Here is a 19,067-nt window from a genome sequence, read left to right as displayed (position 1 = left end):
AGACAAGAAAATGAAAACATAAATCTCTGATACTTGAACAGCCATAAATACCACGACGCTTTCTCTGATACTTTATTGTTTTAAACATACGTATAATTATGCCTTTTGTAATAAGGTTATTACTACAACTAGTTCAAATTTTGGTACAAAACCTTAACCATGTAACCAATAACCGATTGATTTTTAATTCTATGCACTGACGTCACTAATGAGCCAACGCTCGAATAGAACAGAAGCCAAATATGCTTAAAGATGCCATAAAATTGGTAGTGTGACATGGCAATTTAAAGCACCATCCGGGTTCTGTAAAGATTTTGGCCTATACACTTTTAAAGAATATAATCGCCTAACTAAACCTTCTCCACAAAAGTTACACAAATGCCAATTAGACTCCAGTAATACCTTTTGTGGGAATAGTCACAGCAATATGCTTATTTTACATAAGTATACTAGATTCTTATCAAATAGCTCCTAATTGTTTTATTAAGAACGTTCAATGTCACTTTTACATGAATTTTATGCCAAATTTCAATACTCTTGGGATTTGCGTCGTTTTATTTTCTCACTGTTTATTGTTCATAGGAAGGTTCTGGGTGTTCTTTGTAAATGCTCAATGCCGTAAGATACCAATTATTTACCTTTGTAAAATAGTTATGCAGTCTGAACCTTGTGATACGGTGCAAGCATTGCTGGCAAAGTAAGTTGCGCTGTGCAGGTACGCAGCGGAATCGACTGACGTGAAATCAGAACCGCATCTCATCAATATATAGATTATGTGAGACAAATCCTCCCTGTAATTGTAGAGCCAGTCACTACAGAAACCCCCCTTTCCTCGTCATTGTACGACTGTACTTCATTTCCTTCGATTTATATGTGCTGAAAGTTACAGTCTTTTTTAACACAGAGTTGTCAGTCATTAAACCAGAGGAAATGAACACACAAACCTTCAAGCTCTCCTATGGATCCAAATTCACACATCTCCCACTTACCCATTCCTTTTAGTCCTCCTCTCTAACAGCCTGTAAGTTTATTACATGTACGACTTACGCATTAGATCAAAGTGAAGTCGACCGGTTCTTTACGTAGCTGCCTCTTTCCTGCGTGTTTCCATTTTGTTGTTTACTCTCTTCTACTAAAGTCCTTACACCTATCCAGTATTTATCTTTCCATGGAATTCTTTAGCCAACATTAAATGCGAGAGTTAGACCAGATCAGTTAGGGTACATCCTCATTGTCTTTTGGCATCTGACGTACGGACTAAAGTTCACCCTTGTTAAATCACTTTCTGTTTCATCACAAAAAGCCTCAGGCAGGCATTGAAGGATACGCCCCCAGGGTCACCGACAAATATGGTTTATCCGGACGGTCTCCTTCTGAGTTATCAGGCATGAGGGACCGACCTTACACAGGTACTCCCCTGGGCATCGGTCCTTATAGTGCTTGTGTGCATTGCGGGTGTCACCTGTCACGGAAGCAGCGACCAACAGTGAACTCTGGTATAATTATTTCTAACTCGTATTTCAGATTACATTTCTTCATATAAAATGTCCATAGAGAATGGTCTAATTCAGTTGTTTACGTAATTTGCTCTCTTAACTCTAGTTAGGATATACAACTGAAATTTTAATGTTGGGTGCAGTTTTTCTTTTCATAGACGTGTAATTGATTCCAATTAAGTTCCTATTTTGTAATGCTCTTATTGTCTTTAAAAAAATTATTAAAAGTTTACCTATGACCTCGTTCAGCCGTCTGTAAACCTCTTGGTAATTAGCGTTTGTTTAGTTCGTTCTTTCGCTTTTTTTCTTTTGTTAATGATATTTACGTCACATCTTGCAGTGCAATGCTTTAATGACTGATCTCTAATTAATATATTGTAATTCAGCTATGCAGTCATCTGTAATAATTTATTGTAATAATTTATATTTTGTAACACTACCTGAGTACCGTATTAGGCCTTATGAATGACTTTTGTCTAATAATCGATCGGGTGGAAAAGATGTATATATCATCACAGCTAATCCCATTCATTATAGAGGGCTTTCCGGTATACGCACACCGCGTCTATAGTTGTCTGCTGTGCTGTACTTTGTGAGTTTTTGCACAATATAGTGTTTCTCTTTGTAATTAAATTCTAGTATATTAACATGGCTGAGTTTGCCTTTCCAAGTGACCGAAGCGGTTCAGTAGTTTCGGAATTTAAAGGTATAGATTTAAATGTAGTCATCAACATTTATAATAGTGTATAGGACAATGTTTCCGGACTGGCATTAGTGCCGGAACCGTAGGTTCCTGGCCTAAACACAAGACTCCTGACTGCACTTACAACTTCCGTGAACAGCAGAGAGAGTGTTGAAGTTGTCCCTTATACCCGGAAGTTCCCTTTCATGTTTAAGGGATTTTTCATTTGGGTTAATCGGTAGGAAAGTTTGCTAGGTTAAAACTGACTACTTATATTTTAAGTCAGGCTTAAAACCGTCTTGAAATTTCAATGAGAATTATTTCAAACTAATGTCACAGTCGTGTCAAGTTTTTTCTGTCTTTCTAACTTCAATGTCTTTTTTTTAATAACCCTCTTCAAGTTGATTAAAGGTACCGATAACCGAATGGAGTACAGGCAATTATATAGTTTCATAAAATTCAGGGCAATACGGAGAAAGTATTGGTGAAATTGGCCTTTGATAGCCATCAACACAATGTCAAGACCAATTTATTTATTTATTTATTTTAGTGGCAATGGAAAGTTCATTGAATTTTATTATGAATATTCCAATGTATCCCCCAATACCCATATTTTTTTATATATAATTATTTTCTGTATATAATACATAACATTTAATTAAGAAATATTCACGGTGATGTTCTTTAAACATAAAAATAAATAAAAAAAACTTCATTAATAATAATTTAATTTATATAATACTGTGAGACAAAAATTTACGAATTAGAAGTAATTCCTATAATTATCTTTACACTTAGAGCAGTTTTCTATGGACTTATGGTAACAAATTGAGGGGTTCAGGATGTCCTCGACGACATAAATCACTTGCACTGGTTGAGATGTCTGACTATTTTCGTCCGTCTCGCCTTGAACCTCCGTACTACTCGTCACACTTCCGGCAATAGTTTCATCTGTCACCTGGACGTCAGTCGCTTCCAGTAATAGACCTGGACTCATTTCCAGCAGTTCTCCGCTGCTTAGATCCTCAACCACTTGCGACAATTCCAACTGTCCTTCTAGCTGAGTGCCGTCTAAATCTGTCACTGATAACTGTTGGACCTGCAGCTCTGCAGGCGCCAACTGATGCATTGTGGGTTGGAGGCGCTGAGATGGTGCAAGATTAGGCGCTACCAAGGAGGCTTCTGGGAAAGACTGCAAAGGCTGAGGTTCACTCAGGCTGCCGTTTTCTGTCTCAACAACGTCCAGTCTGTCCTCTTTTGCACCTTGGCTTTCTAGTTGTTCTTCACCGGCATTATTTTGACTGATGACAGAGGATGTCAGTTCGTCAATCTTTTTCTTCGAATATTTAAGCCTCTTGACTTTTTTGACACTGGTGTGTTTCAACATATGCTTTCTGAGACCGAGTGGTCTTATAAATGACTCAGGACATAATTCACACTGATGAGGCTTTTCTCCCGTGTGGGAACGTCGATGATAAGTCAGGTCAACTGCTTTTAAAAATGAACGGCTGCAGTATTCGCATTTGAAATCACGCTGGTTACGGTGAGCTTTCAGGTGACGCTGCAGTTCCACATTGTGCACGTAACCTTTCCCGCACGACTCACAGAAGAACTTTCTGGGGCCATGGTGCCTACGCTGGTGCCCAGTTAAGCCCGTGCGCGAATAGAATACTGTTTTACACTCCTCACACTTGTGAACCTTTTCTTTGGTGTGAACGGCGTTGATGTGTTTCTTAAGATATCGTCTTCCCACTTTGACGCCGCAAATGTTACATTCTGCTGTTCCCGGATGTCGACTGGAACGGTGAGTTGCGAGGGCCTTGCCCGTGTGGAAACTTTCCTTGCACACTTTGCAAGTGAAAGCTGCCGGCAGGCCTAGACGGTCACCATGGTGTACTTTAATGTGACACTGAAGGGCGTCAACTGTGGGTGTTGCAACATTGCAGTACTGACAACGGAAATCGGTGAAGTCTGGGTGCAGCGTGCGTGCGTGGTGATGCAGGTGCGATAGATGGGAGAATCGGAGCGGGCAAGCGGGGCATTGCAACTCCCCCATGGCATGCTTCCGTTCATGCTCCCTTGCACTGGCCTCGAGAGTAAACCTCCTCCGACACACGCCACACTCGTGGGGGAACAAAGTAGGATGGGTGACACGCAGGTGAGCGTAAAGACTCGATACTGAATTGAATTCTTGGCCGCACACTTCACAGGCTGTTTGGTTTTTCTTGATAAGACGGCGTTTTTGCCCTTTTTTCAAACTACCAATGTACTTTTTACTCTCGGAAATGACATTCTCGTCACTACTAGACACATCTCCCCCGGCGTTGGAATCTAACTTCCTAGCACCGGCAGTCGATTTCGAGTCTTCCTGACTGTGAATTGCTTTCAGGTCTTTTTTATGGCTGAAATGAGTGATTTTGTCCATGTCATGTCCCGTCGATAAACAGTGGAGTTCGACGAGAACCCGCGAATCGAAAGTCAGATGGCAATGGCCACACATGAAAGTACTCATCACATCAGGTCCCACATCCTCCTCCTCCTCGAGGCTTTTCCTGCTGGGGATGGCGTTGAGCCTGAGGCTGTGGAGGCAGGGGTCGCAGGCGGTGTTGTCCTCGTACGTCCAGAAGCGCCGGCGACACCTCTGGCACAGCCTCTCCTCCTGACGGTCCTTGTGCTGCCGGGCCAGGTGGGAGGTCAGTTGCATGCTGTCCATGAATATGGTCGTGCAGTGCGGACACTTCTTGAAAATGGCCGGCACCGTCACAATGCGGCGAGTTGGGGGAGGAGGGGCGGGGGGTCCTTGCTTACTGTTAGGCACCAGCTGATCCCCCTGAAATAACATTGTGTTTGGTCAGCAGCTGTTCTCAACCTTTACTTCTCTCCGTTTAATTAATGAGAATTTTCTAATGCCCCCATAAAATGTGCAATAATCAATTACAAAAGTCAGTGAGTTAGATCTCCGTAATACTTTCACTATACAAACCACTTCCATATGGAAACCATTTATAACACTAATCAATTTCGGCAGTGGATCTTCGTTTTTGTATTTAAGAAAAAAAAAACGTGTATGATCAACATTATGACCATTAGAAATTCATCTATCAACAGAGAAATATAAATAATATATTTTGCATTTCGAGATACTGCATTTGCTTTTATGGAGCGCAATTACTCCAAAACATATTTGAAATATACAAAAAAACAAAGAACTGTAACCCTGACCTTTTTCGTTGATTCTGCTTATAATAATGTAGTAATTTAGATAATAAATACTTTCTCTTCGCTATGACTAAAAATGAAGAGCCACTAACATACAACACCAGTCAGCAATTTAATCATTGTAAATATTTGTAACACTTACTTCAAGTCTAGCAGTACCCATACTGTAGAATTTACGCTATTATTATTATTATTATTATTATTATTATTATTCCTTATCATCACTCATATAGAACAAGCCTATGAGGCCATTAACTTGCCAAGCAAGCTTTCACTAAAGAGAGGAGAGGGAGTAAATTAAATAATAAATAAGAATAGTATATATATATATATATATATATATATATATATATATATATATATATATATATGTTTTTTTTCTAGCAGAATTTCCCTCTTTCACAATTATTGTTGTAGGCAATCACCACGAACCTGTATGCTTATCCAGTATATTGAAGAATCATTGAAAGCAGAAGTATGGATATATGAAAAAGTCTGCATCGAAGAAGTCAATGTCGCAAAGGCGAATGCCTACAACAAATATATATATATATATATATATAGATATATATATATATATATATATATATATATATATATATATATATATATATTTGTGTATGTATGTAGTATGTATCAGCAAGGACGTAAACAAATGCGTATAATAACAGTAAATTAAGTGCGAAAAACAAGTGGCAGTGTTGTAAAAGCTTGTAAGTATTTAAACTCTCTCTTTTAAAAGCTATTCTGCAAGGAAGACCACTCCACAATTTTACATACAACGAACGAAGGCTTTCTAATATCTGACGGTGTTCCAACATGGCGCCTCAACAGAGTAAATCAACATGAGAGAAGGACGATCCCATATCACCACACTATGCTTACTTTTCCTGTGCATTACGTCATCACATAAAATGTTAAAACATCGGTTTGTCTTTAAATTAACATATGACCACAAGGCTACACGTTAAAACAAACGCTGAATATGAAGTGCGTTTTTATGTTACGAGCTTTGAAGAATATAAATCCGAAATACGTAATGAAAGACCCACGTAAATGCGTCATAGAAAGCATATCTAAATGTTGGAAAACAGGGTGTTGCATGTAAGACTCCAACAATATTTAATAAACTGTCCAAAAGCATAGAAAGGTGTGAAAATATAAAGACAGGAATTAATAACATTATCTATACAAATACAGCTATTATTATTATTATTATTATTATTATTATTATTATTATTATTATTGATTATTGATATTATTATGATTATTATTATTATTATTATTATTATTATTATTATTATTATTATTATTATTATGGAACAATCCCACCAAAGGGGCCATTAGCTTGAAATTCAAACTTCCAAAGAATAGGGTATTTATTCAAAGGAAGCAACAGAAGGTAATGGGAAATACAAAAACTTATTAGAAAACAATAAATTAACAAATAAATAAATAAATAAAAATTTAAGTCAAATATTAAAATAGGACAAAATAAAGTTATTGAAGAAACTGTGATCCACAGCTTCATGAAGGTTTTTAAGTTTTCATATTTTAGTTTAGACTGAAGAGTGAACGATGAAGTTACAGTAGTTTTGGACTTTGTTTTTTTTTCTGTATTATAATTCCTTTTTCTGTATCTCAACAGATTACTTTAGTAATTTTATTCAGTGTTATTGCCCATTTTGGTAAAAGACTTCCAGATAGTTTTACAATAACAATGTTGGTATTTTTGTTTGAAATCCAGTATGAACTTTTTGTTTTACTTCATACCAAAAATGGGGATATGATGCATGTCGATGATGCTTATCATGCTCTAATTGCAGGCCGAAAAGTCATCAGATCTCTGTACGTTCTATCAAATTTCGCGAAATTTCCTTTTAAATCTGAATAAGTACCTTTCAATGGGCAGGGGGGTTAGATTCACTGGTGTTAGAGGCTTAAAAATTGTACATTATAAGTTGTTAAATGCAATGGTAAATTTCTGGTGATTACTTCTGACTACGCTCATACTTGAGATATGGTACTACTACGACTGCTGCTGCCACTAATAGGATCTAAAAACTTGCTCTAAACTTACGCTTCTTATCATCTAATAAATTTGTTCTCGGCCAATTAATGAAGACTAATTATCATAACTATTTGGAATAAAAATGTATCATACACGAGTAAACTGACTTGTCAGTAGCAGTTCGAAAACAAACATTTAAAAAAAAAAAAAAAAAGAAAAAAAAAAAGTGGGAAGACTTCAGAACTTAAAATTTCTATGGCATTACTCTTGTACAAAAGCATATTTGTTTTTAGACCGATTTAAGTATGTACTCCAAAAATTATAATGCTTTAATAGTCCTGATTTAAGCAACTGCTCTTCATGATTTACTATTATATAGACAGTATTAAATCTACTAGTATCCTAAAATAAGTACCTCTTGTGAATAAAATGAGGAATGATGAGATATAAAAATACTACTGTAAACTGCTGATTTTGACATATTCTAAAAATTGTAAAGTAAGGATTAGCCAGCACGCAACATTCTTTTCACACATAAGATGAGCATAAGATGAGGTTTCGTAAGAACAAATGCTTCCTAATTAACAGCACTAAATGTGATATATATTTGTTTCTGAAGTAATTTAATATCCATATCTGTCTAGTAGGGAATACAGTAGCTCGTTCAACATCTTGTGTCTCTTAGCTCAAATATGAGAGGACTTTATCGAGATAATATGCGCACGCACAATTTTCCAATCACACTGCAAAATTACAATGTAAAAACGATATTAGATTATTATCTTCCTAATTTGTTGTAGATATGTAGAATATTGCGGGAATTCATACAATATTTTTGAAGGTAGGGGTAAACAGTTAACCATTTTTTCCATAAATTTCTTTATTTTTATAACCAAAATATTAGCAAAGCACAAAGGAATTCATGAATGTTTATTAACACATGAGAATCCTAGTCTTTACTACTTGCGAATATGAAAGGACAGACAGGATTAGGAGACTTTTGGATCCTAAGACTTGTAGACCCAAAGTCACAATTGCACTGTCTTTTGAGAAAAAATTAACTATGCACGTTACAATCTGACATCAAGTGAACGTGTGAAATCTGTCAGTTTATGAGGAATGTGAGATGGGTTTTTACAATACCTATTTATGAAAGGGAATTCCTATAAACATACTCTTACGTTCTAATTTGAACTGGAGAGTCGGCAACACACAAATATAAAATATTACTTTCCAGCTTCCACGCTGTAATTAAGTAAGCTGTTGGGCCTCTCCTCTTTAAGTTTGTGTTTTGTTTTGTTTAATGTTCAGCACCAAGCACTTTAAAAACTATCAATTTTCCAGAAAAATCCTTTATTTATACCAATTTATTCTGAGAGATTATCAAGTTGCAATTAAAATTACAAAAAAAAATCCAATTGTACTAATTCTTGTAACATGGCAAAATTTCTATTCGTCCTAAAATTTCTCATAATGAACCCCTCAGTATTTGCATACGCAGTTAGTACTTATAAAGCTTATCCGCTCTATGTAAAATTGATCTTCAGATTAAGAAACTGAAATTTAGTAACAAAAACTGCAGGTTATCACTGCTTTATTAAGCTATATATTTTATAGATATCTTCCTTTTAACATGTTACTTTCCCTGTTGTACTTGAAAAAAAAAGTCATTACCACCCACTCAATGACACTGCCAATATTATTGATCAGATCGTCCCCAAAGGTAAAAATGCCTTGCTGTCTCCCTAAAGCTGTAATCTCTTGAGAACGTGCCTCTGGGGATGTTATACAGTATATTTTTGCTCAAGCACAGTAATATGGTAATCATTTTTTTTAATATTGCTGAAACTTGTCTTGCAATTTTATATTTTTAAAATCTTTTCAATGATATTATAACCTGAAGATATTACCTTTGTTCTTTTAAGAAAAAATACAATCAATGACAAAATAATCTACAACAAAAGGCTTCCACCAAACACTTAAACTTTGTATTTTGACATTCACGGTAGGGACATGGAAGCCAGACAAAATATGAGTTCCAATTGACGAGATTCAGCTTATCTCATTCTTACATCTACAGTACACCTGATAAAAAAGGCCTTTCAAAGCGGTGTGAGAGACCATACGAAAATGTCTAAAAATGTAGTGTAGGAGGAAATTGGTAGAACTTCATGCATAATATAAAAATACCTACTGTTTAATCCTTATTACCTAATTAAAGTTGAATTCACTATAGATTGTCAAGTCAGGCCTTAAGCCCTAACTATCTTCTTTACTCACGTTTTACTATATCTGTGAAAAAGTTTACTATATCTGTGAAAAATTTAACCATTTGTTTTCACTCAAGCTATACACGTCCGTTACTTTTACATTGAGATCAACTGTATCGGTTGTCACTAAACCTTTGACCGACTGGTGGTTTTTGGAAACACTGGCAAGCCCAGATGTTCCTTCATGCGTAACCAGGGCACTTTCTTGAGCAATATCTTTAGTGTTCTGTTCAACTTTAGTCAAACGTTTTTTGTACCTGCCCTGATACTCCATTCTGTGGACTAACCGGACATGTTTGGCTAAGGCATTGGGCTTGATAAATGCACCACCACACTCCTTGCACACATGAGGTCTCTCCCCGGTGTGAGTTCGACGATGATAAGAAAGTTCTGAAGTTACTTTAAACCTCAACCCACAAAATTCACAAACGTACTTCCTTGTGTTGTGGTGCACTGTAGTCACATGAATGCGCAACTCAGAGGGAGCGACAAACTTTTTCCCACAGACTTCGCACAAATGCCGTCGTGCCTCCTGCCCGAGGTGGTTTCTCTTCCGATGATTTGCCAGGTTTGAAGCATCATTGTATATGGCAGAGCAGTCGACACATTTGAAGGCCTTTGTTGTCTTTTGGTCATGAGTGGACGACATATGCTTTCGCAAAATGGTCCTAGGAAACATTGCATTGCAGATAGGACACGGGAGTGCCTTGTGCGAAGCCATGTGCTTCACATATTCCGACTTGATCAGTTCTTTTTGACACACTCCACACCACTTGGTAGCCTTAGCTTGTTGCTCTTTTGGGAAGCAGGTCTTGCAGTGCTTGATGAATGCTTTCAGATCGGAAGGCAGTTCCATTTGGCAATGACTGCAACTGAGGGATCTGACAGACGAGTGATGAACTCTGAAGTGGTGTGTCAGCTCTGAGACACTGAGGAAGCCCAGTTCACACACGGGGCACTGTTTGTCCGAAAATAACTTGACCGGAGCTTTTTCTTCTTGGCTTGCCATGGCAGAAGTGGTATCCTCCTCCTGTGACAATGCAGCACATTCAGTCACTGGGTACACTGTCCCGCTGCTATATTGGGAGAAATCACTGGGATTAACCTCCGATGCAAAAGTCTGTTCACTTTCATAGTGCTGGTAGCAGGCCACTTCCTGCAAGATGGATATGTTTCATTGACTTTTGCATAAAATAACATCTTTGTTTACTATGCCCCGCTAAAAATTTACAATAAATTAATCATTGTTCAGTATGGCAAACTAAAAACATTGCCTTAAACCATCTTCATATAAAAAATAAGGAAAATGCAAACATAAAAATATGACCTTAACAAAATTTTTAAGATCTTTATTAGGATACGAATTGAGTAAGTAAATATGTAAAAAGCACAAAATTTTACACAAAGTATACAGGAAAATGTTGAAAAACCCGTAGTCTTCCATTTCTTCATTACTTAGCTTCGGAAATAAAATGGCTACTATTGTCAAGCGTTAATTGATAACGAGGTTATTTGCAATTTTAAATGAAGATTGGTTTCGCGCACAAAATCATGACATGACATTTATTGTACTTAGTAGGTTATTCTTTTAATCTGCTTCTCCAGACGGTAGACAAAGCTTATTACTATGCTGGTTTTCCAGCTTCGAAAAGGTTTTCACAAAACATAAATAAGCAAATTGTTCAATTCCACTATTTTTTTCCTTCGTTTTTGTAAAATCTAAAGGACAGAGGAAATAACAGTTGCATCAATCTCTGAAAAAGTTAAGGCTCCATGTCTTGTTAAGAAAACAGAGGTTTTTATTACCCACACTAATTCTGTCTCAAATTTTCAATTATGTGAATAATATCTGTTAATTCATGCCTTTAAAAAATGAAGTAAAACCAGGTTTTTGTTAAGATGCAAATTTACTACATACAATATTTTTAATACAGTACTTTTGTTAATTTGGTATACTTCCTAAAATGGAAGATATATATATATATATATATATATATATATATATATATATATATATATATATATATATATATATGGGATATTTAGTGGACACCTTTGTTCTTTCCTTTAGTAGCTGTTGAGTATCATTTTAAGTCCACAGCTAAAATGGTGATATGTTTTTATTGTATGATTTTTTTTTCATTCTTCTATGTACTTTGACCTTGAAAGATTTAAACATCTTTCAAAGACAGCTTCGAAATTAGTAACTTCACCTTGGTTGCTACAGTGCCCTGAGTGTGAATTTTGCTTTCCAGTCTAGCAAAACTTTTTTTTTTTCTCCAATAAATCCCGGGTTCAGTTTTAGTTTTCACGGGTGAGGTAATTTCTATCAGTGCAAACTAATATTTTAAAAACTGGCTTGAATTTTTCTTGTAGTATCTATCCATAAGAAATGTGTATCTGGAGGTATCGACCTATAGTATGTAACTTTTGACTGATCATAAAAGTGAAATACTTGACTAAATGCATTACACAATAGAGAAATTGCAACCAGGGGTCGAGGGATCATGGCGTAATTGCTGTGGGACAAGTTGAAAGTAAAGGGAAAAACTATATGAAGCATACATGGAGTCCATTAGATAATTCATGCAATTCGTAAGGTGAGGCAGCCAGTTAGGGCCTGCCCTGCTGAAGGTGTGGAGGACAAAAGTGTATCTAGAAAGACAAATTGTGCAACTTGAAGTGTTGACAATTTTTTCTATTGATGTGAGGTGGATTTTTTTTTCATTTGCATCAATAATGTGGAAGGGGCTGGGTAAGAATTGTCAACATAGCTTTGAAGGAAGAAAGACTGATAGATTAAATAAAAATGCAAAGGTATGATGAAAATATGCTAAGCTTGGCAGATGTGAAATACTGTGATGATTTGGACATACAGAGGGAATAAGGGAGAACTTAACTTATTTGAAGGTTGTGCAGATTATGATTATAAGTGTTACGAGAAGAGGAAGACCTAAGAAGTAGGTGTTTGGTGCCTTAATGTTACAAGAAATATAAAATTCCATACAAATTACAAGTTAAATTTTAAGATGCATTGGAGGTGTGCAAACTGCTTGATCAGCCTACTGTGTATGTGTATGATTAGAATTCTGGAAACTTTTAAACTTCAGGTTCATGTGAATGTGATTGTTCTTAGTTTTCTCTGAAGCCACACAACCCCTCTTCCTATATGGAAATACATTTTCTTTTTTTAAAAAGCAGTTTGGACTACAGTTTAATACAGGCAGTCCCCAGGTTACGACGGTCTCAGCTTACAACGTTCCGAGGTTACAACGCTTTTCAATTATATTCACCAGAAATTATTTCCAGGGTTACGACGCATGTTCCAGGGTTACGACGCATATTCCAGAGTTACAACGCCTACAAACGCTGATCTGGCAGATGAAATATGACACCAAAAATGCAAAATAATCAATATTTAAAGGTTTTTCTGATGAAAAATGCAATAAGAATGCAGTTTACATAGTTTTGAATGCACCTAAAGCATTAAAAGTAAGGTTTTCTTAGGGTTTTTGACAATGTTCCGGCTTATGACGATTTTCGGCTTACGACGCGTCTCAAGAACGGAATCCCCGTCATAACCCGGGGACTGCCTGTACTTAAGGATATCTTGATTTTAAAACTTAGTTGGTTATGATGATGACCTTCACTAGGTACATGGATCTCTTCAGTAGGCGGCTGAGTTTAGGCAGTGCTACTCTTTATGACCATACTGGAATATATCAAACAGCAGTCACACTTCTTTATCTACTCATTGCTTTCAGAAAGCCCCTCAAACTTGCATATGTACATACAAATATAAATGTAAATAAAAAATTTCCATCAGTAGAAAGAGCAAAGACTCGATTTGTACACAAGGAATGTACTATTTTATGCAGCAGGAACATGGGCACTAACAAGAACAAGAGAAAAGGAGAGACTATTGACTATCTTACTTCATGGGCAGAGTATGGTAAGGAGATAAGGGAGCTGTGAAGGTTGTGGTGTCCAGAGGCTAGCAGGTGGAATGGGATCTCAAGGATATGGTTTGGTCATGTGTTGAGAAGGGTGCGGGAGCAGCTGGTCAGAAAAGTAATGGTTTAATGGTTGTGGTGGTAGCAAGAGGTCCTTTAGAATGGTAGAAGACATCATGAGGAAAGTAGGGATGGATGAGGACATGGACCTAATGAGCGTTCATTTGAAGGATTACAGGAGAGGAGAGTGGTGATAATTCTTCTCAAGAGTAAACCCATGATGAGGATGATTATGTATGTGGGAGCCATAGCTCAGTGGTAGAGCATGGGGATTTCCCAATGTTTAGGGTTTAATTCTCACCTACTACCAACCAGTTAACTCAGTTGTGGGTGGTGACCAGTATCAGCTGGATTAAGCCAAGGGCATGGGGCTAGCAACTGCACCCCTAATGACCTGCTGGGGACTAGAAGGCTCTACCCTTCTGGTACCATTTCCTCTAAAAGGAGAATAGAGTTCATGGTCAAGGTCCTCTTGTATTCTGGCAGCTTTGAAGCCTACATCCCTCGTTTGTGGTGTGTACTGTGTCAGCACTTTTCCATTTAATATATGTATTCTTTATTTAATTATTATGCTTTTCTTTAGTCCTTCAATTTTCCATATTATACTTCTGAGGTATTTGCTTAGCCATTTCACTTTTATGCTGAATCTGCCATTATTCATGGTATTATATAAGTTAAGAATACAACATCTTGAAAGAATCTATTATATTTGAATCATAAGTATAACTGTAAATAGCAATAACTAGGCCCCACTTAAGCACCATTTCAGCCACTTCACAATGTTGCCTCTTTTTCATTATACATACTATTGTACAACACTTATGTAATCATGGTTGATGTATCATGCTTCACTGTTCATTATGCTGCCCATTCCTCAAATGCAAGATTTCATAATCCCTTAGATTTTGTGTAAAAATTATGAACTTGAATTACTGCAATATTACAATACAATAATATGGGACTTTCTGTTCTCTACTAGGTACCATAATGCTGTAATCACCTTGATTTAAGGACCCCAGTTGTCATCACCTTACTCAACATCTTTACTTTTTCTATTTCATATATACTTGTAGTGATTGAATCTGAATTTTTGGTGCAATATGAATAATTGTGTTATTCTTGGTGGTGACAGAAATGTTATGGTGCTAAAATGAATGCTAAAAGCAAGATTAGTTTGTTTTTTTCATTTTTTTACAAGTGTTTTAACTGCATTAAATTAAATAACAACTTTAGTTCTTAGCAGCATGAATTAAGGCTAACATCTTCTTTTTGGAGATGTATTACTAAATAAACAGTTTCAGAAACTTTAGGTAGTTATAACTTTTGCTCATATATACAATATTTGTGTTTCTTTAGTAACCAGTCTCATTATGAGGATAATGAACAGATAACTTCACATTTTTCTTATTGAGTTCACAAGTACAATGACCTTTTTATAAGATGTCCTTTTTAAAGGGTATATTATGACTAGTTTTTCATTATACCCCCATTAAAGTATAAATGCTACAATATAACTACATCAAACTTAACCTTTTCAATAAAATCACAATTAGTTCAAGAATTCCTTATTCCTCTTCTAAAGAGTGTAGACCTATACTTCTAGAAGAAAATTGCTGGTAAATTCAATGTTACCATAATGCATAGTTTAAAATTGTGACACAGCTTCTTCCCCTGAAATGTATTGTATATTTTATTTACGTAATAAATCGCAATTTACTAATATCATGTCAATAACTTATTGATAAGAGGAGGTTACAATAAATGTAGTATTAAAGTAAATTTCTTTAGCTTTTTGGGTGATTATATCACTTGAAAACTACTGAATTCAAGATACGTTATAATTTTTTATAATCCTTACACTCAGCAAAAATTATAATATACTGTGACCTGCTTCCAAAAAATCTCCAAGCTTTTAACAAAAATATTGTTTAGAAGCAATATTGCAGAGTGCATTTTCTTTTAGGAAATCATAATCTTCATATTAGAACTGGTTATATTTCTACACCTACCTAACATTCAGATAGCTGTAACTTTCAAGCTTAAGGCTTACTTGGTAGTTGAGAAAAAGGAAAGAAAATAAAGAGGTTGGAGATAGAGCAACTCCAGTTTCTTTGCCTCAGTTCTTTGCCTATTGGACTGGGGAGAGGCCGGGTGGATACTTAAGAAGGTTTGGCAAGTACAGAAATTACCAATTTTAATGCGTATGAAAATTGCTATTATATCTGTCAATCTTACCTAACATTCATATAGCTAACTACCACACTGACACAGATGGGAGGGCAGTACAGCAAAGGCTGGTAAACCCAACCTGTAGAAAACATTAGTTTTGAAATTAAACCAAAAAGCAGCTGTTATTTGATGTTAGTAATCCTGCTGACAGTTCCTTGACCACAGCTGAGGATTGACAGTGTTGGTCCTGGTAAGGAATGCCATGCTCAGAGGTATAGTACTGTACTCTTCTTAAGGATTTGCTTTCATGCGAAGAATTGTGTTCCTGAGCCAAAGACGCAAAGAAGTATTGTAGATCGGGACAAACCACATCAAAAATACCTACTGAACAGAGGGTACTACACTTTAATACATAACTCAGTACCACAATTTTAAAAGGAAATCATTTCCTCTTTGCTGTTCAAGTTAAGATAATTTTATCAGCAATTTACAGACTTGATGTACAACAATTTTCTTAAGTGATTACTGTACTAAACTGGCTAACTTCCTCTTTGACAGAGGCCTAATCCTATATTCATCTACTCAAATGATTAGGAGCAAAGGCCAACCTCCCCTAGGTAATGGGTAGATATGACCAAAAGGACAGTGGTAGCAGGCATATTCCTGAGCAGGATGCTGGCTCACCCTCTCTTATGATGGGGAACAAGAAACCAAAAGTATCATGATCCTAGCTCTTTTGTCTTGCTTTTGAAATTTTACCAATTCTGCTATCGAAGACACGAGGAACTGAATATCAAATGGCATTGTAGCTTGAACCATAGGGGAGAAAGAAGGAAAGTTAGGGAGAGGGGTGAGAGGATTGGGAATACACATTAAAGTGTAGGGTTGTTAAGGAGTGCTCACAGTTAACACTGACTTTAAGCCTACCTGTTCCTCAACTGCCTGCTCCATATCAGAGCAAACATCTTCAATAAAATGTTACCTGTTCCTATTTAATTTTCTTTTATTCCTGTACTTAAATATCCTTTCGTAATAGCAATAGGCCAATTGGGGCAGTGATTATCTAAGCCATATTTCAACAAATGCCAGGTATTTTGTGGGCGTGACTCCCACATTAATCATTCCTGCAATATCTAACTTCAGAAATGATCCTACTACAGTAGTATACAAAGAAAGCATCCTAAACAAAACAATGATAAAGCTATACCAATTATCAGGTGTAGCCCAAGAAAAACAATTGAAAAATATCCCTACAACCAGAGTCAGAAAACTACCTGAGGCATAGAAAACAAGTCACAAAATCTTTACCTGCCAGAGGATAGTTAATGGCAAGACAAGAAAGGCCAGTAAACTAGTCACAACCCCTTCATTTTCTTTCCCTTTTTCTTACCTGCCAAGTGAACATGCTTCAAGCTTATAATTATGTATATGAATATTAGATACGATTCAAAGAAATATTTCATACCTATCCAATTTCAATTTTACTCATTAACCTCCTCATAAACAACATAAACAAAACCGTCTTGCTCTGTATTATAACGACGACCTTGTACACTTTGCACACTGTCGACTGCTGCTACTACTTCTTCTCCCATTTCCATCGGAACTGTTATCTGTACAATTTCAGGTATGGATCCATTTGCCTGACCCATACTGACACTCTCAACTCGTTCATTAGTCTGTTGGTGCGGGCGCCGCATTTGACCACGTGCTTCTTGACTTTTAGGTCTTCCCTGTTTAAAATATACCCCTGTATATTGAGTCCTGTGATCATGCTCCATGTGACGCTTAAGATACGAGGGGACACGGAAAGTTCTTCCACAGATTGTGCATTTATGTGGCTTTTCACCAGTATGAAGCCTTTCATGGTAGGTTAGAGATACCTTGCTCTTATAACCTTTATTACAAGTGGGACACCAATAATTCCTCTCACCTTGATGGACACGAGCTATGTGTATACGCTGATCAGCTGGAGTCAAGAAACCTTTTCCACATGTGTCACATAAGTATTTCCTAATTTCATTCCCCATATGAACTCTCTTCACATGAAAATGAAAACTTGCCTTGTTATGATAAACAGCTCCACAAAATTTGCATTCAAACTTCTTAGATTTTGTATGTAGATTCATGTGCATTTCCAGGTTCTTAACAGAAATGCCACATATTGGGCACGTTTGCAATTCTTGGGTGTAATGATTCCTCATGTGGTATTTCCACTGCATCTTATGGTCAAATGATTCACCACAAATCTTACATCTCACGGGTCTGTTGTATCCAGATTCTCTAGGATGCTTGAACTTACAATGAGCAATAAATGTTGCATAGTTTTTCAGAGTCAAAGGACAGTACTTACAAGAATAGCCTTCTTGGTCTGGGTGAGCAGCTAAAAGGTGCTTCTTTAGTTGGTCCACCTGGCGGAACTTTAATCGACAAACAGGACACTGATGTGAACCATACTTATGTCCCCATTTGTGCATATAAAGTAAACGTTCAGTTCTACACCTCCTTTCACATTCATCACATTTGAAACTAAAAGCTTCAGGGTGCTCATGATATTTGTGTTGGTAAAGTTGTGTGGAAAATTCAAATTTTCTGAAGCAAAGGTTGCATGAAAGAGATCCAGTGTCTATGCTACTTTTTCCTGAAGCGCTATGTTCCTCAACATGCTTATAATAATCAAAAACTAATACTCCTTTTCCACATATTTTACATACTCGGAGAGCTCCTTTGCCATGGAACTCCATGAGATGCACCTCATACATCTGATAAGTTTCAAATTTTTTGTCACATTCACTACAAACAATAACACAGCCAGAAGGATGACAAACTTTTAAATGTGACAGCAGATGATGCCTTGCTGAAAACTTAATGGGGCAAACTGGACACACCATCACACCATGAAAATGATGAATTAAGTGATCATGCAAGGAAGCTGCATCAAAGCATTGTTCATTACACAGACCACATGTTCTAGAGGCATCTTTGTGACACATATCCAGGTGGTGCTCAAGTGTCCACTCATCTCCACAGCTAAAGCCACAGCAGTTGCATTGTACAGCAGATCTGTCTTCATTCTTCAAATTCTCTTTTGAAGAGCAGTTATCAGACTCTTCAGCTAGAGAGTTCAATTTTTTCTTTGGTTTTGGAGATGCTGCTTCTTGTAAAGCTTCCATGTACTGTCTAAAAGCAACTTCACCATGTTCTTTG

At 36.6% G+C, this 19,067-nt stretch overlaps 1 protein-coding gene across 3 annotated transcripts in view; it reads right to left on the bottom strand.

Annotated features, from left to right (window-relative positions):
- Positions 1–19,067, bottom strand: part of LOC135218363 (zinc finger protein 37 homolog) — a 105,812-nt gene that overhangs the window by 2,587 nt on the left and 84,158 nt on the right. The window contains exon 6 of one of the 3 annotated variants that reach the window (XM_064254735.1): positions 2,890–5,008. The exons of 1 other annotated variant lie outside the window; for it this stretch is intronic. In XM_064254735.1, coding sequence (XP_064110805.1) covers positions 2,942–5,008 — 2,067 coding nt within the window. In that variant the 3' untranslated portion in view covers positions 2,890–2,941. Of the gene's footprint in view, positions 1–2,889; positions 5,009–14,412 lie in introns of those variants that run through there. One more of the 3 variants, XM_064254803.1, reaches the window with a different exon arrangement.

Source organism: Macrobrachium nipponense, chromosome 11 (assembly GCF_015104395.2).
Source record: "Macrobrachium nipponense isolate FS-2020 chromosome 11, ASM1510439v2, whole genome shotgun sequence".
NCBI lineage: Eukaryota > Metazoa > Arthropoda > Malacostraca > Decapoda > Palaemonidae > Macrobrachium > Macrobrachium nipponense.
Note: the sequence above shows the minus strand (reverse complement) of the source record. Positions and strands in the feature narration are given on the sequence as shown.